At 45.2% G+C, this 26,674-nt stretch overlaps 2 protein-coding genes across 6 annotated transcripts in view; one reads left to right on the top strand and one right to left on the bottom strand.

Annotated features, from left to right (window-relative positions):
• ATP6V1C2 (ATPase H+ transporting V1 subunit C2) overlaps positions 1–3,274 on the top strand; it is a 53,428-nt gene extending 50,154 nt beyond the window's left edge. For all 5 annotated transcript variants that reach the window (XM_077844137.1, XM_077844134.1, XM_077844136.1 and 2 more), the window contains 2 exons: positions 1,843–1,975; positions 2,261–3,274. In XM_077844137.1, the coding sequence (XP_077700263.1) occupies positions 1,843–1,975; positions 2,261–2,350 (223 nt within the window). In that variant the 3' untranslated portion in view covers positions 2,351–3,274. The remainder of the gene's footprint in view (positions 1–1,842; positions 1,976–2,260) is intronic.
• Positions 2,985–23,167, bottom strand: PDIA6 (protein disulfide isomerase family A member 6). The gene is made up of 13 exons (XM_077844132.1): positions 23,041–23,167; positions 17,598–17,739; positions 13,632–13,689; positions 13,064–13,190; positions 11,510–11,616; positions 10,031–10,161; positions 9,522–9,636; positions 8,769–8,909; positions 8,146–8,230; positions 7,944–8,016; positions 6,442–6,600; positions 4,047–4,143; positions 2,985–3,454 (listed from the first exon to the last, which is right to left on the bottom strand). The coding sequence occupies exons 1-13, from the start codon at positions 23,057–23,059 to the stop codon at positions 3,386–3,388; spliced, it is 1,323 nt and encodes a 440-aa protein (XP_077700258.1). The 5' UTR covers positions 23,060–23,167; the 3' UTR covers positions 2,985–3,385.
• Positions 23,168–26,674: the final 3,507 nt, after the last annotated feature.

The raw sequence follows: 26,674 nt of genomic DNA, 5'->3' as shown, positions 1-26,674 counted from the left end.
AGCTGGACAGAGCAGATGCTAAATGTTCATGGCTCGGTAGCACCGAAGTGAAGTGGACGCAGGCCTCTGCCGAGGAGGGGCTAGTTCCCCGGGGGTGAAGTGAACCTGGGGCTTCAGCCATCCCGGCTGCGCGTGGAGCCGGCCCCGTGGGACTGAAGGAGCTGGCCAGGTACTATCTAGTCAGTCTGGCTCCTGGGAGAGGGGTTGGTGGGGGTTGGAGGGAACCCTACTGGTGGCTGTGTGGCTGCATTCGTTTACAGAGAGTCCTATAGAGGGGACAACGGGAACAGGCACCTTGGGGAACCCCGACAGGGAAGGGGGGTGGATGCAGAAAAGCCCATGGGGAAGTCAGAGGCAGGAGGAGGAAGTGGGAGCTTAAGGATCTGTGCGTCCCTGCGAACGGGCCGTGAGGTCGTTGTTGGGACAAGCTAGAGTGTGGTGGCTGAAGGATGACTGGGTGACATAGGATGCTGGACGCTCTCACGTTTGGAATGAGAGCCTTAGGGAGCCTAGGAAGCTTATTTAAAGCAGGGCAAGAGGGTGATATGGTAAGGGGAAGGGGGCAGTAGTAGAGAAAGCCTGACGCCCTGTGCAGCACAGGCCTGACGGTGGGGTGGCCACAGTGGTCTCGGGATGGGGGCTGCAGGCCCCGGCTCCCCCCAGGTGACCTCAGCGATCAGGGAAGGGGGTCCTCGACTGAGCGGTCCAGCGGGGAGCAGCACGGGGGGCAGCCTTGGGGAGAGTGAGAACAGACCCAGCTGTTCTGGAAGGCATGTTCTGAGCAGAACGGAGAAGGCATTCCTTTAAATTGACCCAGAGTGGGAGTTTGCAGGGAAAGGCCTGGGAGGGTCTGCGAAGAATGTGAAAAGCCCTGAAATCAGGAGCAGGCCGAGAAAGGGGAAGGGCTCGGAGGCTACATGAGCAGGGCAAGGAGCATTGTCAGGATTTACTGAGCGTCGATGGCCCGTAGCTCCCAGGCTGGGAGAGGCAGGAGAGCTCGGACCATGGGGCCTTGGTGGGGAGGATACACAACCTCCCTGAGCACCTTGGCAGTGACTGGAGGAGTGACCAGTTGGAGAAGGAGGACGCAGGGGTGGCTGTGACGGCCTGGGAGCTGGAGGGCCCGTCCCTAATGTACAGGTTGCCCAGGGGTGCCCAGCAGGTGGAGAGAATGGTCTTGGCAAAGTCGAGGATGTGGAGTGGGTTTCTGGAAAGCACTGGGAGTTGGGGGAGTTGGGAGGGAAACTGCTCATTCCTAAGACGGCTACAACTCTTTTTCTTTTTGCTCGTTTTCCCCTGGGAAACCCCAGAGCTCTGATGATAGGAGGGGGACAGAGAACAGTTGAGGCCGTCCCCCTCACCTGGGACCTGGACTACCTGCTGCCATCCCTGTCCGCACCTGCCGGCTCCCCTGGTGCTTGCTCTGGGAGACGAGTTAGGTGGGGTTCTGAAATTGGGGTTCCGCTCACCCAGGGTCCTCAAGGCACAGGACTAAGTAGGTCGCAGGCTTGATTTGCAGTGAAAGCAGTAGCACACGCAGTTGCAGCCTCCTTCACGTCACCTCTTCCTGCAGATCCCACAGACCTTGGTATTTTAGTAGACACCACGCCATTAGTGGCCAGAAGTGGCTGGTTAGCATGTTCTGGATTTTCCTGCCCAGAAAAACCCAGTTATTAGTCTTGCCTCTGACACTAGACACTCCATTCAACTGGGTTTTATTTTCTTCAGTGTTGACTGAAGCTTTTATTATTTCACTAGAACTTCCTCTATTCCTTGTCAGGGTTATTTTACCCACATTTGTGCCGGAAGTAACTTATTGGCACGTTTTGTCTGTCTGGGAAGGTATGGACTCCCGGTGAATTTCCAGGCGGTGCTCCTCCAGCCTCATAAGAAGTCATCCACCAAACGTTTAAGGGAGGTGCTGAACTCTGTCTTCAGACATCTGGACCAAGTAGCAGCTGCAAGTATACTGGATGTAGGTATAGAATCCAGAAATGGCTGGGTTTCTGCGCTGAGGTCAGCCGCTCCAGGTCAGGTGGGAGGCCCTTTCCGAAAATGGAAACTGCCAGTCTGTTAAGGGCTACGTTTCACCAACACACAAGGATAACCGGGAGGAGGCCGCGTGTACGTTTGCGAGGCGGTTGTGTGCTGTGCGGGGCAGAAAGCATGGTTTGGGCCTAGAGAGCCTCCTTGAGAGTAGAGACAGGACAGCAGATCGGTTTCTGGGTTTAGAGCGCCAATACCACGTCTTCTTTTGCAGGCATCTGTGGAGATCCCGGGCCTGCAGCTCAACAACCAGGACTATTTTCCTTATGTCTACTTCCACATCGACCTCAGTCTTCTCGACTAGAGAGATGAGCTGGCGCCACTGCGCGTTGTTCGTGCAGACTTCTTACAGACACCTTGTTCCCCTTAGCCAGAGAGCCCTACAGAATTCAGATTTTTAGAGAAATTGCTCACAAAAGTTAGTTACAGTTGTATTTATTTTTTTTAAGTTACAATAAAGAAACGCTCAGTCCTTTGAATGGTCTCTTATGTTCTAACAGAACTCAAAACTGGGCTTTACATAAACGGGAGCTGCCTGTTGAGTTGGTAGCCTGCTGCTGTTTCGTGTCTTAATGGCCATCTTGTGAGGGCGGAGGAAGACCCTTCCAGATCCCGAGCTCACTGTATCATTAGCGCTATTTCCTAACGGTCACCAGGAACGCCGAGAGACAAACTCCTGTGTGTGAAATGCAGCTCTCAGCGGAAGGCCACTGCTGTTCACCCTTCTTTCTACAAGCTCGCTGTACATTTTACATCTCGAGGCTGGAGCTTGACCTCGTGGGACACATGTGAAATCTGTGCTTGGCAGGCATCCAGATGGTGTCCCCTAGACCACAGGTGTGCGGGGACAGAGGACATCACGGTCAACCCTTCATTATACTAATTCACTGGCTACACATCGGACTCTGAATTTATGATGTGGACACTAAGTTCATACATTTATTGGCATTGTCCAAAATATTATTTTATTTTTTAATGGAAAAAAGCCATTAATATTCAAACGAAAGAATCACATTAAAAAACTTAATATAAGAAACAGCCTCCAAGAACATTCAAGCAGCAGTCAGAGGGAGGGAAAAGTATGTCAACAGCCCATCAGTTTTCCTCAAAATATTACTTGATAAGACAACCCAATTCGCTGGCTACAACAATTCATAGAATTTTTCATTGTTTTCTTGAGATGCAAAGTTCACTGTTGCAGTGTTTTCACATGACCAATCAAGTGCTACTTCTTGGTTAAAAAGGCCACTGGTAGACTCATCTGAGTGCGAAGAATGTTCCTTCACTGCTGGGGAAATCTGCTCCCAAGAAAAGAAAACTGAAGTCTGTGCCAAGCCTCTCACAGCTCATCTCTTTCCAAATCGTCCAGCTCCACGTCACTGAGGTCAATGTCGTCTTCCACGGGAAGCTGGAAAACAAAGCCACCGTGAGGCCCTGCAGGGGAGGGAGAGTGGGGGCTCGGAGGGCCCCACGGACTCACCACAGAGGAGCAAACTCATTTCTAGAGATGCCCCGGATTACAGAGCCCATTCCTCCCTAATCCAGCTCCTGCTTTGAACACTCCCTATTATTTCATAGCCGGAAAAGCTGAGAACTTGGGTGAAGTAGGAGTTTAAACTATTACCACCTCTTTAACACCATTTAGCTTGTCCTTCTGGGGAGGAGGGACACAAGTGTACTAGAATGAACACTAATTTCAAAGCTGTAATTTTGTATTTCTCAGACGAAAGGTACATGAATTCCAGGTTCAATGTTTGGTTTCAGAATGAGAATCAGGAAAGAAACGTCAAACACTGAAATTTTCTTGGTTGTCTCTGTCAAGAATAACCAGTGCCATGCAGCCCTGAGAGGCTGGTGAGGTCAGGTGTTTCTGACGCCACGCCAAGGCTTTATCTGGTGGAAAGGTCTTGGCTTACAACAGCAAAGATGCAAAGGGATGGGGAGAGTAGGAAGCAGCTGGCCAAGCACCACAATGACAAGTCCCAGCCCTGGGGACTCACCTCGCCATCCTTGCCATCCCAAGGCTCTCTGGTGCTGATGGTGGGGAAAGCCCCACCTCCGACAGGAGCTGTAGATCCGCGCCCAAAAGAGAGCTCCCTGTGGGGAAGATGACCAAAGCAAGCACATACAGATGAAGGAACAATGCTTTAAAATAATGACTTGCCCACCAGGTTCCCGTGGAGGCATCTCTCACCTCCTACTCCTGAACAGTATTATCTCAGGACAAGGTAATGAAATGGCTCAGATCTTGGCATCAGATAAAGTCAATAATTAAGAAAAACTTATTTTGCTAAAATACAAACGAAGCACACAAAACCTATCAAAATTGCGTAGAACCTAGGCACAACATGGACGTCAGCGTAACGAAACTATAGACAGACTTAAGACCCCTAATACACCTTATGAAAGATGGCATCTTCAAAGTGCAATTCAGTTCCTTTCCTCAGACGCCTCCGAGCACACAGTAGCACTTAGACCAGCCCAGGGACGCAGGCCTGGAGGTGATGGTGGCGTTTCTCACACCTCAGGCTTTAGGGCAGAGAAGAGTTCTACGATTAAACAGCACCTTATGTCTTAACTTTGACCAATTCTGATAAATATTTCACCAGAAAGACAGAGAGGCAGTCACTGGACTGGGAGTAAGCTTTCTTTAAAAGGAGACTCCAAGCATCCTCAGGTGAAGGGTGTTTGGACCACAGGGGAAAGAGGAAAAGCGAACAGGAGTGAAGTCTCCCCTGTGTGCGTCTGATGGTTATTCAGCAGAGTGGGAAAACCGGTTAATTTGATCCACTGCCTTTGGAGACTGCATTTTACATGATGTGCTACCAGTGGTTCTTACACAGGAGCAATTGTCTCCCTAAGGGGCATGTGGCAATGACCGCAGACATTTCTGATGGGAACAACCGTGTGTGCGCATACGTGTGCGAGGCACGCAACTGGCATCTGAAAGGTAGATCCTAAACATCTGTCACTTAGGACAGGGCAAAGATCTGGCCCTGGTGCCAACGTCGAGAAACCTTGATGTCTGAAGATCAGTTACATTCAGAAAACAGATTGTCAGTATGCTGAGACCCGACCCTACACCATTCACCAAACCGTAAGCGTAACACAGGGCAGGATGCTGTCTATGCAGAGTACAGAGGTGTCAGCACAGCCAGTCGGCCCCATGTCTCACACGGTCTGTCTACACTGAGCTAGAATGGCTCAATTCACTATGAAGGGGCAAAGGCCAACCCAAGCGGTGGCTTATGTAAGAAATACAAACCCATGTCAACAGAACAAGGAAAGCCAGGGGTGCTATTCCTTACGAGATTAGCATCCTGAATCAGGTTATTTGTCATCTCTGAACATACGTTTCTTCATTGAAACGATGCCAATATGGACAGGAGCTGGTGCTCAAATAAAAGCTATTACCTTCCTATGTAAGCTCAGCAGCACTAAGAGCAAACAGGACTGATGGAAAGATGCCAAGCCTCCTTTAAATAGGAACGAAATTCTGAGGGAACTGTGCCTTGAGGGCAGAGTTCAATTGCTAAAAAAAAGTTTTTTCATACCTCAGCCATGCTCCTCCCTGTACCACCATTTTCTCTGCAGGGCTGCATGCTCTCATCTCTTCTAGGGGAGCCCGAGAAACACAGCTGCTGCCTCACACAAACCAAAGGGCCATGAACAGATATAAAACCCCAGTCCTTTTCTCAACTTCAGGGTGGGTAGGTAATGCACCCAGACACATACTTGTGTTCTGGCCAAGAGGAACGCTTTAATAGACCTTCAGGGAAGGATCTAAAAATCACTAACACTGTCATGGGTTGAGTGCAGATTTCAAGTGCTGCTACTATATTCCTAGGTTGTCCATTTTAGCTTCCTCGTTGCTGACGAGCTTCTATGGGCTGTGTGACAAACTGCACATTTCCACCAATGGTATTTCTCACTCTGCTTTTCCATGAGCCAGGCCGAACAGGTGGGTGGTTTCTGAGCACACGTGTTGGCTGGTGTGCACATCACCTCCCTGCCAGGAGTACACTCATCTTCACATAACCACCTTCTGGAGCTAATGGCCAGAGATGGAAGCAGTACTCCCTGAGGTCGGGGGCACAAAGCATGTGAGGGTGGCCCCTGGGTGAGACTGGCCCACTGAGACTTTTATGACAATCAGGAAGAGCTCAGTGCCAACAGCACAAAATGGCAAGGTGGCCTTCACTATATAGAATCCTTCCACAGAAAAGGGAACACAGCTCTTAAAAGAGAATTTAGAAAGCAAACACCTAATTCTCCAGAATGCCAAATGTGAAGTAATTCCATTTATTGCCTGGTCTATATAAACCTAGTTTTGAACCCACACCACAAGAGAACTAAGCCACAAAACATAAACAACTCAAGAAAGCAAGAAGTTACCTGAGAAACTCGTTAATGCCTTGCTCGCTGAAAGACCCTTTTAGAAGAGCAAATTTCATCTTGCGGGCATTAATGGCAGCCATGGCCGGGTAGCCAAACCCTCCAATCCCCAATGCATTTTCAAGTTCCGACTGAGCTCCAGCTTCTGTCCACAGCCACCTAAAAAAACAATCTGGTTGTTAGGATAAAGATTTCTCTCAAATTAGATGGAATCCAAATAGCAGATATAAAAAAAAAGATTACACTATAAATATTTTATGGAACAAAATGGATGCAGGAATAAAAAGGAAGTTCACAACAATAATGTATTCTACATGTACTCTTTAAGATTTTATTTATTTGACACAGAGGGCACGTGGGTGCACAAGAAGGGGGAGTGAGTGGCAGGCAGAGGGAGAGGGAGAAGCCGGCTCATGGAACCCAACGTGGGGCTCAATCCCAGGGTCCTGGGATCATGACCTGAGCTGAAAGCAGATACTTCACCACTTAACCAGCACCCAGGTGCCCCTCTACATGTTTTTTTATTTTTTATTTTTTAAGATTTTTTTATTTATTCATGAGAGACACAGAGACATAGGCAGAGGGAGAAGCAGGCTCCATGCAGGGAGCCTGACGTGGGACTTGATCCCAGGACCCCAGGATTACACCCCGGGCTGAAGGCGGCGCTAAACCGCTAAGCCACCCTACATGTTCTTTTAACTACAGTTCCTTTTACATTCCCTACACTACCTCCAGAAGCCCCCCCAAGTCTGCAAAGTTTTCCTCCCAGCCCCCAAATTATCTACTAAACTTGGTGAATTTTCTGTCTTTATTACCTGAAATCCTACTAACATCATTTGGATGATTATGCATGCTCTCTAGGAGTATAGGAACTTCTTTGTAAAACTTACTGGTATGTTATTATTCAGCACCGGGAACATGCTCAACCACATTACTCAAGCTCTACAATGGTGAAGAGTAAAGGGCGTCAGCCGTGCTATTCTGTAGGCACACAATCCTCTGTTGAACTAATGGAGGAGGCGCAAGGTCACCTGAGGGCCGGCAGGGGCAGGAGGGCGGTGGGACAGCGATCGATATTGAGGAAGAGAAGCAAAAAGCTGAACAGGAGACATACTTTATCTTAAAAATCTGCCTGTATCTAGTCCTCGCTTGGAAAAGGTAAGAAAACACACTTCTATTTCTGCTTTCTTTATCTGGCCTTCGAAGCTGTACCAGAATCCAGTTATGCGACTAAACTAAGTTTTCGCATGCTAGCCTGGGGCCCCAACCACTATTTAAAATGACTGCTATGAAAAAAATATACACCGTGGCACAGATCAGTATCTTATAAATAAGAGACCTGCATTACTTCTTTTCCTTCTAGGTGAGATTTACCTCTTAAATTTAAAAAATACCAAAGAGAAACAGGGACACATCCCACAGAAATCACAGCAGGAATCAGACACTTCAGGAACATGATGATGCTCTCCCAGCCAAATTGTATTGAGAAAATAACAACTTACCCCCACATTTTCTTTTTGTATTTGTCTGCCAACTTCAGAAGAACTTCTAAGTAAGAATTTCTGCCAGCAGCTCCTGATTTGAACAGACAAAAAATTTTAAAGGCAAAGATAAACAAGTCTATAACATTAATCAAATAAGCGAACATTCTGAGGGCAGGCAGCACAGAGCAACTAACAGCAAGGGAGCTTCTGTTCATCGTACCAGTATCCAGAATGTGGGGCAGCACGGCCACGACACAGAGCTGATGCTCCTCACAGGTCTTCTTAGCAATGTCCTCATTGATGATCTGTGGGCCCAGAAGACAAGGGGTGGTTGGAAGGCCACAGTCACAAAACCCAAAGGTCAGCTTGACAACAAAGACTGGGCATCATCACGCTCACTAAAGAGCAAAGCAGTTCACGAGACCGAGTGACCCTTCCCAAAAAGATTGCCTCATATGCACTGCGGCACCAGTGATGGACTTCTGTGATTCATCCCTAAGCCCTTCCCCTGGGATGCTAGCGAGGCACCTATCACATGCTCAGAGCTCCACAAATAACAGCTATTACTTTGAGAACGATGACAGTGTGACCGGATGCATTCTAAGAAGCTTGGTACATGTGTACTCATGGTGTAATTATTTTAGTACTAAAAGTTATGAAAAGTAGCAATTTGTCAGACAGGTTTTCCCCACTTGAAAGTACAGTAACACTTTAAAGAGATCATTTTAAAAGAGAAGGAAAAGAGCTCCTCTGAAAAGGCAAAGTGAGTGTCATTACTGCTTTGGTGCCTGCTACCATCAGACTGGACCATTCCTCTTATCCCAAGTGATGGAAGCGATTTACCTCAAGCAGCTCAGGGGGTGGGGCATTCTCAGAAAACAAATCCAAGGCCCGGGAGACGATGTCAGATCGTGTCCGTCCTCCTTCATATTCCATAGGAGACTCTCCCTTCTGAAATATCTTGATTGTAGGAAACCCCCTAATCTATTAAAAAGAAAAAAATAAGACAAAATCAAATTAACATTTAATAAGGAATAAAATATCTACAGATTCTAACACTACTTTATGGGTGATTTAATTTAACAATATCCCCAGTCTGCATCAGTTCAGGCCAACAGTCTGCCTACCAGGCTTAGCATTTTATATATTTGAGAGAGAGAGAGAAAGCACAAGCAGGGAGCCTGGTGTGGGACTCCATCCCAGGATCCTGGGATCATGACCTCAACTGAAGGAAGATACTTAACCGACTGAGCCCCGCAAAGTGCTCCCAGCCAAGTTTTATTCAAATCTTACATATATATTTAATACAACTATATCTGCTCTAAGACAAATGCACCAACTTCAAAAGCAGTATTAGCAACTTGTAAAAGCCTGGGCAGGCTAAAGATTTGCATTAAGCACACAGCAGAAATAGTGAGATATTAGATTTAAAAAAAAAAAAAAAAAAAAGAATCCTAAGTTCAAGACTTAATGGTTAACAATAAAGTGCTTTAGTTTCATTACAAATGGCCAAACATCTCCTCTCCTACCGCACAAGGAGGCTTGGGATACTGGATGAAGTAACATAAAAACAATTAGCCTTACAGCCACACTCACCCCGTATCGGCTGGCCAGAAGCTGGTTAACCGTGGCATCCACAGCTGCAAGCTTCACTTTTCCCTTCGTCTGCTCTTTCACCTCTGTAGCTGCAGCAGCCCATTCGGGCTCGAGGCTACAGAAAAACACTTGCACGTTAAAAGTGTATTTTAACTCTCGGCACAAATACTTTAGCTGAGGCATGCATTTCTGCCCAGCCCCGTGAAATCACACTTGGACAACAGGTTGTGTATAGCTCCATGCATGACATGATGCCACCCTCCCACATTCACCTCCCGGGCCTTTGTCACTGCTCTCCCAGAATCTGGATGCTGGCTCCCTGTTCATCTCTGAACACATGACAGAAGAAACTCTTGGCAGTAATGACAATGTATAATGTCATTCGGAGTCACGAGTTTTTCTGGAGGAGAGCTCGGGGATTACCTAGGCCTGGGTCAGCTTCTTCAAAGCAAACGAGGTGACTACATTGAAGGCACTGTAACTTAAAGAACCTGGTAAAAAGCACTTACTTTTTGCAGTGTCCACACCAAGGAGCATAGAATTCAACCATCCAAACATCATCACTATCGAGGACATTCTTATCGAAGCTGTCATCTGTGAGCTCGATCACATCCTTCTTATTTGAACTTTCACTCCTACCCTGTGACAGGTGACATGCGACATTCAACTCTGCTTGTCCAGAAAGCACACTACCCTGTTCTAAACAGAATTCTACAATAATCTCTTCCAATGTTAACAAAGTTTGGAGCTTTCTTTCAAGGGAAAACTATCTCACTCAGATTGGGGCTATTCCTTAATAGTATTTTTGCTTGGTAAGCAGTGTTTGCTGTCAATTACCAGAACCTACAGCATAAGCTATCACATGCACCTGAATTCTATCACCTGCTGTTTTATTAAGAGAAAGCCCACATGGCTCACAGAACCACCCAGGAACACTACTCTATTCAGACTGGGCACAGCTGCTCGTTCATCCCAGGATGTTAAACGTACCACAGCTGCTACCTTTCCACAGATAAAGTCCCTACCATTCAAGAGAGCTAAATATAGAATTTAACCCCTTTTTTCCAAAGAAATTTTTTAAAATTTTACTTATTTAAGTCCTCTCTACACCCAATGTGGGGCTCGAACTCATACCCCCAAGAGCAAGAGTTGTACACTCCTCTGAGTCAGCCAGGCGCCCCCAAAGAATTTTCTTAAATACCAAACGGCAGAAGCAGTCAGTTCTGTTATAGGGCTTTCTGGTGTCTAGGCCAAAAGCCAGGGACTAGGGGAGACAACTGCAACCATTCAGTGTTGGAGTTTGAAATCAAAGGCAAGAGCCAGAAATCTCTGGGTAAGTTCATCATCTGTAGAAGGAAGCTAGTTTTACTGATCTCTTTAAGAGTAAAGGGCCATTTAATCTACATTTTTAAGAATTTAATACCTCTTCACAAGAACATAAGTACATCATGGTTAAACATCACTTGTCATACGGGGGCATCTAAAATACCAATCCACGGAACAAGAAATTGTTTTTTCTTCCATTTGTGTAGAATTTTCCAGAATTTCAGGCTGACTACAGATATAAGCCAAGAGATTATTTAAATTGCTTTCCTCTTTGATTAAAGCCGATCTGGTCTCTCTCTCCACTTTGGAACTACAAAGGCCATAGGATCCCTGAGCCCAGCTCCCCGGCCTGGAGCTCTTTCTCTAGCTACAGCCCAAACTCTTCTATTTTAGCGCTGGGCCAATGAAGCCCATCTGTGGCCTGGTTCTTGGCCTGCAGTTGTGGCAGGGTGCCCTGGGACCAGTGACTTTTGAGGAGGCCAAATGAACAGGATGGGTGGCTGACTTCCTCTGTTATCAGTTGATGTAACCTCATGTTATTTTTCAACTGAAAATTCATTAAAATATTAGTAATAACCAAAAAAATCTATCCTCTCCAAGGAGTCCATATTCTGGCATAAAAATCATCACACGCATTAAAAATCGACATTATACAGCCTTACTTGTTTTCCAGAACTGTATCCGCCACCCCTTCCCGCAAGGCGGTCCTTCACAAGCTGGCGCAGAGCACCAAGAGCAGCATCCACAATGGCTTCGCCAGTTCTGCTCCCTATAGGAAGACAAGGGACAATCACACAAACAGGCGGTGGGGGGCTGTGCACCAGTATGACACTACCTCAATCTGTCAGTTTCATCAGATGTTTGAACACACCCAACAGTACACACGTGTATTTAGCAGAGAGCCAAGTTTTCCCTACCATGCATATTGCACTGGACTTTTCACTGGGAAAGCCAAATCCCCAATTTCAGTTTGAGGTTGTTAGTGTGACCAAGAACATCCTCCTGTACACCTCTTAATACCACTTACAAATGAGAGTAACTCAGGAATGTTTACTGAACAAGGAACACATACACAGATGAATAAGAAACCTGTATCTACTTAATAAAGCAGAGAATATTTCCAAATACAAATTACCAATTGAAGAAAAAAGAAAAACTTTCAATGATAATGGAGAGAAAAAAAATCAGGAAAAAGTAGGATATGAAAGGTCTGAAAAGTCACATAATCCAGGCCTCTTTTTTCTCTCTTGCTGACAACACTGTTATTTTAGGCTTTTTTAGGTTCTCTAGCTGAATTTACTCCTTGTCTAAGAAGTAACTGAATTACTGAAACTCAATAATGACAACAGCCTTTGGAAGTTTAGCCAAAAACTATACTCAAGAAAAAGTCAGGAGGCTGTTAACTGACTCAGAAGTATATGGGCAATCTAAGCCATGAGGCTATCTTCAGAGTTCAAAGGCAAAACTCTAATAAAATTTCTTTAGAAAATTTCCTATTTTTTTTTTTAAGATTTTACTCATTCACGAGACACAGAGGGAGAGAGAGACAAAGAGAGGCAGAGGCAGAGGGAGAAGCAGGCTCCCTGCAGGGAGCCAGATTCAGAACTCAATCACAGGACCCTCGGATCACAACCTGAGACACTCAATCACTGAGCCACCCAAGTGTCCCAATTTTGTGTTTTTTTAAAAGTAGTTTCTTATCAAACGTCTGAGAACATTTTGACCTGACATTAGAAGAAAATACAGTACAGCAATATTAAGAATGTGTTCAGATGGTGTGTACTACAGCCCTGGATGATACTTCCTAACACAAAAGTCCAAGAACTGCACATAACATAGCCTTCTAGTCTGTTCCTTCTTTATCTCCAGATGCCTCCATCCTCGGAAGCAGTGCCCCTTCCACCTATCTACCTGGAAATACACCAAATTAAGAAATGCACTAGGAAAGAAAGAGAGGATTTTCTCACTCTAGACCCAAGAGTTGGCAAACTTTGTGAAGGGCCCAACAGTAATTATCTTTAGCTGGGCAGTAATTATCTTTGTCTGTTGCAGCCACTAGATGCTGCCATTTTGGTGTGAAAGCAACTACAAACGGTATGTAAACAGGTATGACTGTGTTCTGAAAAATAAACAGGCCTTTGCTCCTATTTTTTTACCTACCTGCTCAAATTAAAATTCCAACCAGGGGGAATGGAGCAGTTAGGGAAAGTCCTTACCCTGATAATCTTCTGGTCTGTTTTTGTTGGATCCAAAAATCTTAATGGTAGGAAATCCCTGAACACCATATTGACCTCCCAGAGACTGATGTTTATCTGCGTCCACTGCACCAACTTTGACAACATCCTGTGAAAAAATAAAAGTATTACCTATTTTTCTTTCAAATAGCAGATTCCACAAAAACCCACCATTTGATTCATGTAGACTCAGGGACAAGAAAATAAAGGGCAGGATTAGGTTTACAAAAATGGAATTACTTTAGCCTGGAGAAATCATTCCTACGTGGAATGACGGGGGAATGCTAAGTCAGCCCTAGAGAGGGAATTCTGTTGCTCCCAGAATTACTACAACTAAGAGTAATTATGTCGTTAATCTGGAAAATCGAATTAACGAACACAGCCAATGTAAAAATGAGATGTAAATTATCCCTTTGATCTCTACATGATTTCGGCACCGGAACAAAGGTTCTGAACTTCAATGTGCAAATTATTTTCCTATTGCACATTAAGCCCAGTTGTATACTTATTTATACGTATACACCTGAATGTGGACATTTTAGAAACTTACTTTTAATGCAGTTGCTACCTTCTTCCATTCTGGTGTCAGCCTCTGGCAGTGGCCACACCTTTTGGGAGATGAAAACACAGGCAACGATTAATATCTTGGATCCCCAATTCAAAAATCCTCTACCAACAGTCTACAGAGTGAGCTGCACAGGGGTGGGTGCAAACGGTACCCACCGGGGAGTACATACAGGCATTAATAAAACACAGAGATGTGAAGGAACTTTCCATTTTAAGGCTTTACTATAATCCTTCTTCATATACTAATTTAAAAAGTTTAAACTGTCATTTCTAACTCTATCCTGGGGTAGGAACTTTGGCATTTATCCGGTCAAGTGTACCTCAATGGCTGGTCTGAGTTAAAAGGTCAGGCAAAATGTAGATTCTTGGGCCCCATGAAATCAAGACTCCTAGAGAAGGTGTTCAGGAACCCGCATTTTATTAAGATCAATTAGTGATTCTTAAGCTCATTAAGGTTTGATACTCTGTGATCTAGTTCAACCTCTTCATTTTATAGATGAGGCATCTGTATTAAAGCCTAAATCTCAATGCTCTTTGGCTCCCACAGAAGCATGTAGGGTTACAAATGTACATGTAATCCCAAATCTTCTAGTAAGCTAAAAAGTACTTGATACCACAAGGTAGAGATAAAAGAGTGAGAGGAAACAAGAGAGACAGAGATGAGTACACAAGGAAAAACAACTTTAATCTTCTAAGGAACAGTATTTAAAATAAATTATCCTGAACTATACAGACATGTGCTTTTAAAAGTTATAGATACACACACCTGTTACGTTTATACCATTTATCGAGGCTGTAAACTGTTTTACTGTTCGTTTTCACTGCTGAATAACATCCATTGGATGAAAACACTATAGCCAGTTTACCCAGAGGTGATTAGTTGTTTTTTAGAACAAAGTCTCCTAATTAGGGTTCTAAAAACCTACTAAGCAAATGCCACATGCCAGGACCATGAGGAGCCCTTCACACAGGATTTCAATTTCATTTCATCAACAAAACATTGAAGACAGGCCTTGTTATTTTCACCTTATGGATGAGCAGACAGAGGCTGAGAAGTTCAGAAACTTGTCCAATATCACATCACACAGGTGTCTGGTGACAGAGCTGCTGGATAGGTCTCTGTGACTCCAGGTCCCACATTCTTAATCACTATATATTATTACCTTCCGCAGGAGCCTAAGCCTATCTCAATATTTTAATAGAATCTTCTGGGAAATATCCTGGAATGCCGGTTCTACATACTTAAAATCTAGTATCTTTTGCTGTTCAGGTGAGCTACTTAGAAGTCCAGGTGTCAAAATTTTATAGGATTTTGTGGCTCTTGAGTCTCCCTTTATTCTATGAAAGGACTCATATCAAAGATCGTCAAGAGTATATATTCTCTTTAATTTCGATATGAAGCATAGTAAAGACACAACAGAAAGCCACAAAAATACAACACATCTCTACACCTCTACCCAGAGTTCTTCACCTGTAGTGCACAGATTCTAAAATTGGTGGATAAAAATTCATGGGTTCCAGGAACTTTTGATGAAGGGAAACCACCTCTTTTTCACTAACTTGGAAATAAAGGCTTTCCTTCAATGGTGAACATTCACAGCACACCACTTGTCACAAGTGAACTCACAGCTACCTTCACATCACTTCACTACCAGAGCTGCTCCACTGATCTCCCAACTTCATTTATGCTGATCACTATTTCACGATTATGGTGTCTAGGTGTTAGATCTTCCGCTGGATCTTGGTATTTACTGTCCCAGTGCAAGAGTACTACATAACCACATCTATCTATCAATACACACACACACACACACACTTTTTAAAGATTTATTTATTCATTCATGATAGACAGAGAGAGAGAGAGAGAGAGAGAGAGAGAGGCAGAGACACAGGCAGAGGGAGAAGCAGGCTCCATGCCAGGAGCCCGACGCGGAACTCGATCCCAGGACTCCAGGATTGCGCCCCGGGCCAAAGGCAGGCGCCAAACCGTTGAGCCACGCAGGGATCCCCCACATCAATATTTATTTTAACATTTTGATAATGGTATTTCAATATTTTAGGTTCCATGACCTCGTGTCCTTTATTTTATACACGGAAAAGGAAAACCTTTATTCTGGGGAGAATTCAAAGCCTTCACCAAGCTGCCAAGTCCAAACACAAGAAGAGAGGAAAAACACTTGCTCTAATGATACCTCCTCTTCCCCAGAACACTAGGAAGCAAAACTGCCATGTTAACAGTAACCATTAACTACATGATCCAGATCCGACCTTCTCAACTGTGCTCTCTGGTTTAGTTTTAGAGTGAGGTATATTCTCTAATATCGTAGCTCCCCAAAACAATGTCAATTACTCATTCTAAAATGATTAAAAAAAAAATCTAACTTATAAAAATTGCATACAAAGGCATCCAACACTTAAGTTTCTACAATTATTATCGGTACATTTACTTATATGAATGAACTAACCCATACAGAATTCTCATTTGGATTTAACAAAAAAAAAAAAAAAAAAAAAAAGAAACTTAAAAAAAAAAAAGGCATTAGGCTGAATAGTATTCACAATGTAACAACATAAAAGTAGAGGATTTTACCTTAATTTGCCACATTGAACATTAAGTGAAATAGTCCATGAAAACTGGTATTGAGTTTCCAAAACTCAGTTTTCATGGTCTTGCAAAGGAAAAACTTAAAGCAATGAAGGAAAACCTTTCAAGTATAGCCTAAAATGCACCAACTCAGGTAAGAAGAATTTTTTAAAAAGATTTTATTTATTAATGAGAGACAGAGAGAGAGAGAGAGAGAGAGAGGGGCACAGACACAGGCAGAGGGAGAAGCAGGCTCCACGCAGGGAGCCCGACATGGGACTCGAATCCCAGGTCTCCAGGATCATACCCTGGGCCAAAGGCAGTGCTAAACCCCTGAGCCACCCAGGCTGTCCCGGTAGGAATTTCTAAGAATTTCATTTACTACTCCCTATGTGAGTGTGGGGGGCACAGCTCACCTCTAGAAGGACTTCCTGGTTCTCAGACCACCACACAGTTTATCTGTAAGACACACAGCCGGCTGGGGCTCAGCGAACCTGCAGGCTGCTAATTTACAGAAGTACAGCCTCATGCACATTTTGCAGTTCCCATTAATCTGCCTCTACACTTCTATTTGTTGGGTTTTTGTTTTGTTTGCGTTATATGCTTAACTACACACACAATTAGTTCAATACTGTATTTTGACTACGTATAATTGTGCATCATTAATTTCAATATAATTACATCTTTATTCTACAAGGGTTTTTTTTTCCCTCAGCAATGCATGTAAGGCAAGAGAAGAATTTTTTTAAAAGAATTATTTATTTATTTATGAGAGAGAGAGAGAGAGAGAGAGGCAGAGACACAGGAGGAGGGAGAAGCAGGCTCTATGCCGGAAGCCCGACATGGGACTTGATCCTGGGACTCCAGGATCGCGCCCTGGGCCAAAGGCAGGCACCAAACCCCTGAGCCACCCAGGGATCCCCGAAGAATTTTTAAATTAGACCAGATTTTTCTAATATTTCTGGAAGCAACTCTCAAGAAACAAAATGGAATCACTAGTTCTTCCCTTTCCTGGGCCCAATATTCTTTCACCATGAGTTTTCCTTCCATCAAGATCCTACTTAACTCATCACTGATATATATATATATATATATATATATATTTTTTTTTTTTTAATTACAAGAAAAATTTTCTTTCTTCTTTCTTGCAACAATTAGTTACTTCAACCATTTTTTTCCAATGGACTCCATCTCCATGGCCTTTAACTGGCACCACTTCAGGCAGTCTCCCATCCCCTTCTCTACTTCTTTTGAACAAGCAGTATACTAGATAAACTAGATGGCTGAATGAGAGCACATTTTCATGTAATATTTCTCCTAATTTTATAAAGTACCATCAATATCCCACAACTGTTTTATACTTACCATGGAGCATAGAATTCTACCAGCCACAAATTATCACTTTGAATAACTTCCCGGTTGAAATTTGATGGGGTTAGTTCAATCACATCATCGCTGGAGGAATAAAGACCGTTTGCTGCTAGGAAGAAGGTGCAGCTCACCAGACCTGTGGTAAGGACACAAAGCACAGCATGAGTGAAAGGGTTCATGCTCCAGCAGCCAACTTGGACAATGGGGGTGGGGTCTTCTATCGCTCAAGGTCCTTCTAGGGCAGGGTCCCTTGGACCCCCAGTGCCCTCCCCTTCTCCTGCTCACTGCAGGGCACAGCAAGTAGGAAACAGAGGCCATATGCTCACCTCTTGAACTGTAGCCAGAAAAAGATTTCTTACTTCGTGCTTATGCACTAACATCTTCATTCTTTACAGTCACCTTGTGAGGTAATACTACTGTTGTTTTATGGGCAAGGATACTGAAAAGCTGGGAGGCCTCCCTGTGACCCTAGGCAATCCACACAGCATTATTTCTCATGTTATTCAGTTGCAATATTAGCACACCATCTTTATTACTACTTTTGGAGGAAAAATTGTCTCCTCTACTAAAATAGGACTACCAAGGGCAGTAATTCCTTTTATAAATATTTTTATTTCTGCTAATACTATTCATGACAATCACCCAGCACAGGCAATGCTGTTGGATGAGCTTACAAAGATTTTTCATATAAATGTTATAAAGAGAGGATGAGGGCAGCCCGGGTGGCTCAGCGGTTTAGCGCCGCCTTCAGCCCAGGGTGTGATCCTGGAGACCCGGGATCGAGTCCCACGTCAGGCTCCCTGCATAGAGCCTGCTTCTCCCTCTGCCTGTGTCTCTGCCTCTCTCTCTCTCTATGAATAAATAAATAAAATCTTAAAAAAAATAAAGTGAGGATGGAGTCTTGTCGTTATTATTGATAGCACAGTTTAGCCACACGGTGGACCAAGTGCATTTTGGCTGGCTACTCCAGGAACTGAAAGGTAATTTTTAACTGTTATACAGGAAGAAAAGTTCCGAACTGACTTATGAATATTTTAAGAACTCAAAAGTTTTTTTGAATAGGTAGTACTACCAAAATTCTACCTCCTCCTTTTAAATATATGTAGAATTTTTGTTTTCCAATTGCATTGCATCTAATACCTTCAGAATAATGCTTAATAATGGACTATTCTTGACTTTAATATTTTCTTATTTGCTGGATTTGGAGTTGAAACAGATAAACTTTATGATAGTAAAGGAATTCCTACCTGTTACTTCCTCTTTAGCATCTATGAAGATGATTTTATTTCTTTTTATCTACTGATGCAATAAACTGTGAAACTGCCCTGTCTTCTAAGGCAGCATGTGTGCATCATTCCAATCACATTTACATGTCTTGTAGATAGGATCTGGAAGATTTCAAATGGAGCTTTTTGGAATAGCTCAATGGTGTATTTCTTCTGGAAGGAGTATACACCAATGTCAACGCTTCTGTTGCTAAATCTTCTACCTTGTAGTTACATAGCGCTTTCAATTTTCAAATCACTCTCAAATACGTTAGACCACTTGGTGTTTCAAAGCATTGATAACTGGAGAGCAGGAATAATCCTGCTTTTGTAAATAAGGAAACAAAGGCACATCTAGTGGCCCATCTGTGGTCTCTGACGTCTATTTCCAAGTTCTTCCCATTAAACCACAGTTGTCTTTTTAGTGCTCAGGATAAAATGGTTCAGTAGGTCATGGGCATGAATAAACCAAGTAATGATGTTGTTCAAAAATACTGCATCGGAGGGGTGCCTGGCTGGCTCAGTCAGCAGAGCTGAGCATGCAATGCTCAGTCTCAAGGATGTGAGTTCAAGCCCCACACCGGGCATGGAGCCTACTTTAAAAAAAAAAAAAATTGCATCTCAATTATAGATTGGCTAATATCGGAATTTAGGAAATAAAACTGTGGACTTTACTAAGGCGGACATGAGAGGTTATCATGCAGGAAGTATGACTAGATTTGCTTTCTAGAGAGTTTTCTAGCTCCAATGCAGACGGGTTGGGGAAACTCTCAAGAGAGTGGTGGCACCCAAACCTAGGGAAAGATGGAATGGGCAGCAGTGACACACGCTACTGGGAGATCAAATAGGAGATGGAAAATGAACTGCTGGATTTAATGACAAATCGCTGGGACCCAGGACAGCTGTGGTGAAGGACTGAGAATAAGCAGCAGCCAATCTGCAAAGGACTGGAGAGGGTAGGAGGGAACAAGTTGATGAAAACAGGTAACTCTTTAAAACAAGTTTTATTAGAAAGAGCACAAGAGAGCAAGCAAACCTGCGGTAGAAGGGAGGTTTCTTTTTAAAGTCGAGAGTGATCTGAGCATGAAGGGAAAAAATATGGGGAGTGGGAGAGGCTCAAGATAAAGGGGAGGAATAATGAAATAAAATGCCTGGAATGAGGAAGGGAGGGAACCAGGGTCAGTGACAGGGGCAGCCCAGGACAAGATGGCCTCCTTTTCCACTTCGAGAGGTGGGAAAGGGTGCATGCGGATGGAGGTCAAGCCAACCAAAGTGGGGTTCTCTTGATAACCTCTACTGTCCAATATGGCAGCCACTTGCCACATGCAGCTGCCCCTACATGTGCAAACAGCATAAAGAGTGCACTATATTTTGATGACTTGGTAGGAGGAAAAAAGTATCTTATTAGTATTTTTGAAATTGATTACATGCTAAAATGGTATCTTATAGACACTTGGGAAATTTATATTAAAAGTAACTTCACCTATTTCTTTTAAGCCTTTTAAACGTGGTTAACAGAATATTTAAAAATTAGATATGAAGTTTGCATTATCATCTCCATGGGACTGTGCTGCTCAATTATATTTTTGTTGTTGCAGGAAAGGTTAAGGGGAGCTTGACATATCTAACAAAGTAAATTAAGAATCCAAGCAGAGTCCTAATTCTGAATAAACTTAGAACTTAAGACTGGTCCTGGAAAATCTCCACAGAGATCTACTTTCTGAAGTTTTGTTTTTTTAATCAACATGAATTGATACTTGTTCGATACACTGAGCTCACTGAAATTTTTGAAAATGCAAAAGAAAACCCATCAACAGTTCCACTAGAATGGGCAGTATTTTGGTGAATATTCTTACTGACATTTCTATGTAACTCAGAGCTCTAAAACTTCATATTTATATGCATGTGGTCATTCTATACATTCCTTTCTGTAACCTTTTTTTCACTCAAAATAAGTCAGACTGGGCAGCCTGGGTGGCTCAGAGGTTCAGCGCCGCCTTCAGCCCAGGACCTGATCCTGGAGACCCGGGATCGAGTCCCAGGATGCGCTCCCTGCATGGAGCCTGCTTCTCCCTCTGCCTGTGTCTCTGCCTCTCTGTATGTATCTCATTAATAAATTTTAAAAATCTTAAAAAAAAAATAAGTCAGACATTTTCTATATAATTATGGACTCCTTATCACTCTCATCCCCTATATAGCCATTATCATGTTGCCAATCCACGACTAACAGAATTTATTTCTGATTTGTCTCTATTAACAGACCAATGCTGAAAATTCTTTTTTTTTTTCAATGCTGAAAATTCTTATACTTTCCCTTCCCCTCAAATAAATATACATATTTTCTTAAGAGATGATCTTACAGGGGGACTGGGGGAAGAGCTAATATTTCAATATATGTATCTGTCCAAGTACCCTCCAGAAACTGACATGGTAACTAAGAATACTGAAATAGCACCACACACCAAGCACTAGCTAAACAACTAAGATATATTAACTCATTTCAAGAACTCTATGTGCTCATTTTTACACCAGGAAACAGAGCCACAGAGAAGACAAGCTTGCCCAAGGCCACACAATTGGAAAGAGATAGAACATTGTTATGCAATCCAAATTTTTAATCAAAGGACTGGAGACTGCATTAGTATAATCCCAAGGAGGGCCATTAGGTAGATAGTGGGAGGAGAATTAGGTCCTCTCCCTTCTCCTGTCAATCACGGACAGCAGGGATGTTACAAGCAGGCTAGCTTCACGGAAGGGGATGGACCATGATTTTTACCTCAGGAATGTGCTTCCTTTCCCTACAGGGATGGTCATGACATCAGTGTAACACGGACGAGGGTTTGGGTCCCCCCCGCCCCCCCCCCCCCAGCAATGGTGTGTGGCTTATTTGTCTTTAAATTTTGCCTAATTCTCACAAGAGCCTCCTCTTTCTTTTAAATGGCTCTCCAAAGGAGATGTCTTGATAATAAAGATTGGGGACCCAAATTCCTTAAAAGGCACAATGACCTCGTAGGGCCTAGAAAGAAACTGAACATAATACTCAGAAACACAGATTACAAGATGTATAGATTCCAATAGCATGAAAGAAGCCAGTAACTACTCCCTTCAAAAACCCTCAAGAAAACCAACAACAACAATAAAAACAAAAACAAAAACCCGGGGCCACTTAAGATGATAAAGTAAATCGATCTCGACTAATAATGTTCTGTTTCTACAATTCACATGGCGGTTCCACTCACGGATAATGAGCACCAATGGGAAATTGGAACATCCGAGTGTCTAGCATCCCTGGGAGCAGATGGTCTTGCCATCTGTGGCTCCCCATTATCCCTCCACAGTAGCTAAGGACGTTATAAATCCACATCAGCAGCATCTCCGTCCCACCACACCTGCTAGGAAGAAGAGTACAAGATCCCAAAAGCAGTCATCTAGAAACCAACAGGGCTCCCCCCCCAAAAAACGCTCACGACGTGTAATCAAGTAACGAGTTAACTGACAGGATCCCTGACCCTTTCGGAGCCGAGTGTGAATTCGCCCCGAGGGAAACTGAACGCAGACCGGAACCTGTTCCCCTCCTGTAGCTTCTCCGCAGGAGTACAGCCAAGTGTTCGTATCTTGCCTCCTCCCGGGAGACCTCTACGAACCCCCGATCCCGAGCAGCACCCAGAGCGGGGTGGTACCGGCTCCCGGGCCCCCGGGCTCCCGGCTGGTAACGCCGGGCCGGGCCGGGGCGCCGCGGGTGGCACCAAGGGGAGCCACAGAAGCGACGGGATCCTCCTCCCCGCACTCCCTGCGCTTTCTAAAACAGACCTTTACGCAATGCACGCAAGGCTGCCGCTCCATTTAGTTTTCGGAGTCCAAGCCCCCGGCTCAGGGGCTCTGGGAGGGCACCGGCCCCCTTCCCGGGCCACGCTCCGGCCTGCTTCCACTTCCAGGGCCGGCTCTGCTCCCGGGGTGCCCCTCCGTGGGCTTCCAGCGAACACCCCGCCAGGGCCCGGGCTGCTCCGCGCGGCTCCCACGCAGCTCCCGGCCTCGGCTGCCCGCGCCCCCGCGCGCCCGCGCCCCGCCGCCGAGCCGCCCCGAGGCCGCCAGGGCCCCGCGCCCCCACCGCAGCCCGCCCCGCCCGGACCTCCCGAGGGCAGCCCCCGCGGGCGACGAGGCCGCGCGCCTACCCAGCACCAGGCGAGCCATGCCGAGCGCCCGCGCCGCCGCGTCGTCCCGCCGCCGCCTGAGCTCCGCGCGCCGCGCCCCCGCCGCCCCTCGTCCCGCCCTCGGCCCGTGAGGCAGGCGCCGGGCGGCGCGGCGGGGACGGGCCGGAAGGCGCTCGCCAAGCCGTGGCCGCCGCTCATTGGTCGCCGCGGGCCTCGCTCATTCGCGCAGCCAATGGGAGGCGGCCGGGTAGAGGTTCCCGGTTTGATTTTTTTCTCGGGGGCGGAGCCAGCGGCGGAAGGAGGGACTTGCTGGGGGCGGGGCGGCCCCTCCTTTTCCTCGGGGGGCGGTGGGGGGCGCTGGGGGGCGCTGGGACCCCGCCGGGCCCTGTGCGCTCGCGGCCTCTGCCCTGGGGGCCCGGCGCCCGGTTCCTGTTAGTCTTCGGGTCTTTATTCTGTTTCCCTCCCTGGCCTTTAGGGCGGCCCTTCCCACCCTCTCCCCACCCCTTGACCTCTTCGTCCCCCTCCCCCTCCCCACCCCACGGGGGGGATTTTTCTCGTGCCTGGACGAGGAGTCCATCAAACGCTTGCTAAGCACGTGCTATATATACCGTCGTTCCACACGTATTTATTTTGTTGAATTACTTTTAAAAGTTCCTCGGTCCGGGGCACCGATAGGATGGGGTCCCCCTGGAGGCCCGCGGGGTTCAGCTTCCGAGCTCCTCCTGCGAGGGCCTGGGCAGCGCCCCCGGGGTCACGTGCTTTGTGAAATTTGCAAAAAGTCCAATATTTTAAACGTAGCAGGCTAAGATCCCTTTCCCCTTCTGGCTGCGGAGGGGCCTTGGAGCGTTTTGTTTCTGTGTTAGGCAGGGTTTATTTTATTATTGTTATTATTTTCGCATGTTTTTTTATTGGAGTTCAATTTGCCAACATATAGCATATCACCCAGTGCTCATCCCATCAGGTGCCCCCCTCAGTGCCCGTCACCCAGTCACCCCACCCTCCCCGCCCACCTCCCCTTCCACCACCCCTTGTTCGTTTCCCAGAGTTAGGATGTCTCTCCTGGTCTGTCGTCCTCACTGATATTTTTCACTCATTTTCTCTGCTTTCCCCTTTATTCCCTTTCACTATTTTTCCCCCAATATTTTATTTCCCAAATGAATGAGACCATATAATTGTCCTTCTCTGATTGACTTACTTCACTCAGCATAATACCCTCCAGGTCCATTCACTTCGAAGCAAATGGTGGGTATTTGTCTTTTCTAATGGCTGAGTAACATTCCATTGTACACATAGACCACAGCTTTATCCATCATCTTTCAGTGGACAGAGGCTCCTTCCACAGTTTGGCTATTATGGACCTTGCTGCTATAAACATCGGGGTGCAGGTGTCCCGGCGTTTCACCGCATCTGTATCTTTAGGGTAAATCCCCAGCAGTGCAATTGCTGGGTTGTAGGGTAGCTCTACTTTTAACTCTTTGAGGAACCTCCAAACAGTTTTCCAGAGGGGCTGCACCGGTTCACATTCCCACCAACAGTGCAAGAGGGTTCAAGAAGAGTTTATTTCTCTGTAGCGGTTCATACGGAAGACAGCTCTGGTTCTGGCCAGAGCGTGGAGCATTTAGTGGAGGCCAGGAGTGGTGAGGCCCTGTAGTGCTTCCTGGAGGAGGTGGCACTAGAGCTGAGTCTGAAAGATTTGCCAGGCACACAGAAGAGAAAGTCATCCAGGCATAGGAGGAAGCAAAGGGAGTGAAGAAGGCCAACCAGGGGGAACTGACCAGGCCAAGGAGCCTGAGAGGAAGCTGGCAGCAAGCGCCGGATGATGGGCTGGTGCAGCGCTGGGGTGCTGCGTCACATCTGGAAATAACCCAGATTGTGCACTGGGCCCTGTGGATCCCTGATTTTTAATCCTCCAAGATCTCTCTGGGTTTACTGAGGACATTGTAAAATTAAAGATTTGTCAGGGTGATCGGTGGTGGCCTCCCAAACAAACAGCTCTAACATCTCGGTGGTCTACGCCATAATGCTTTGTTTCTTGCTCTTACTGGAAAGCAGCTTTCTTTTCTTTTTTTTTAAATAATAAATTTATTTTTTATTGGTGTTCAATTTCCCAACATACAGAATAACACCCAGTGCTCATCCTGTCAAGTGCCCCCCTCAGTGCCTGTTACCCATTCAGCTTTCCATGTGGTGACTCAGGGATTCTGGATTTTCTTATCTTGCAATACCACCATCTTCTATAACATGCAATCTCAGCATGGGAGATATTACCCTAAATGGGGCAAACTTGGTTTTGGGGGAAGGCTAGTGAAAAAAATCTTCGATATTATAAGGGCTACAATACCTAAACAGATATACAGTATCTGTGTTTTTCGTATTTCATGAGAGAGATGAATTTAGGGAAAAAAATGTCTAAAAAGTCTCCTCAGGGGGATCATCATAATAATAACTATTAAAAAAAGACCGAGATACACTGTTCTAGAATAGGACTGCCCAGTGAAACTGTCAGCCACAACCACATACAAAATTTAAAAATTTCTAGTAGCCATATGAAAAAAGTAAAAAGAACACCTGAAACAAATATAACATTGTATGTTAACTATAGTGGAATTAAAATAAAAAAAATTTTTAAAAAGATGTTATTTATTTATTCATGAGAGACACATAGAGAGAGGCAGAGACATCAGCAGAGGGAGAAGCAGGCTGCCCTCAGGGAGCCTGATGTGGGACTTGATCCTGGGATCCTGGGATCACATCCTGAGCGAAAGGCAGACTGTTCAACTGCTGGGCCACCCAGGCATCTCTAAAATACAAAATTTTTTAAAAAGAAAAACAGATTAAATTTAACAATATAATTAAACCCAAAATAGACCAAATGTTATCATTTCAACATGTAATCCCATAAAAATGATTAATGAGCTGTTTTCCTTTGAAACTCAGAGTACATTTTATACCTACAGCACATCTCAGGTTAGACTGGCCACATTCCAGGTGGTCAATAACCACATCTAGCTAGTGGCTACTGTATTGGACAGCACAGTTCTAGAACCTTCATTGAGTCTTTGATAGGTTCTTCTGCAAAGTGAGGAGCAAAACAGGGACCAGGAGGATTGCACAGGTAGTTCCAGCCTGGCCTGCTAGTATCCTTCTGCTCACATCCCATTGGCCAGAGCCAGCCATCTGGCCCCAACTTACCCACAAGGGAGGCTGGAAATAGTGTTCTGTGTCCAAGAAGAGAAATTGGATTGGTTGGGATCGAGACAATCTCTGCTGTAGTATGTACTCTGGCCTCCAAATATCCATGCTACTCCTCCTCCACCCATCGAACACACTTGGTCCCTCCCCAAGGGACTTGACCTGATGTCTGTCACTGCAGTCAGCTCAAAGACCTGGATGTCTGGGTGATATCTTGACTTCCCCAGGTCAGGGTGAGAGTTCTCATGATATAGACCATAACTAGTGAACTAAAAAGAAGAGCTATCCCTTTACCCCCAAACTCTGATGTATGATGTTGGGGCAGGGCAGGAGAATCATAATAAATATGTCTTCAAAAGGAGAAAAGTGGAAAATACATGGCAGTCTGTGGTTCAGAGCAATTCTGAAATCCATGGTGGTTGGACTCTGTAAGGCTCCTGTACTGAGGAAAGTTCAACTAGGC

This window comes from Canis aureus, chromosome 12 (assembly GCF_053574225.1).
Source record: "Canis aureus isolate CA01 chromosome 12, VMU_Caureus_v.1.0, whole genome shotgun sequence".
NCBI classification, from domain to species: Eukaryota; Metazoa; Chordata; class Mammalia; order Carnivora; family Canidae; genus Canis; species Canis aureus.
The sequence above is the reverse complement of the archived record's forward strand: the minus strand, read 5'-3'. Positions and strand labels throughout refer to the sequence as shown.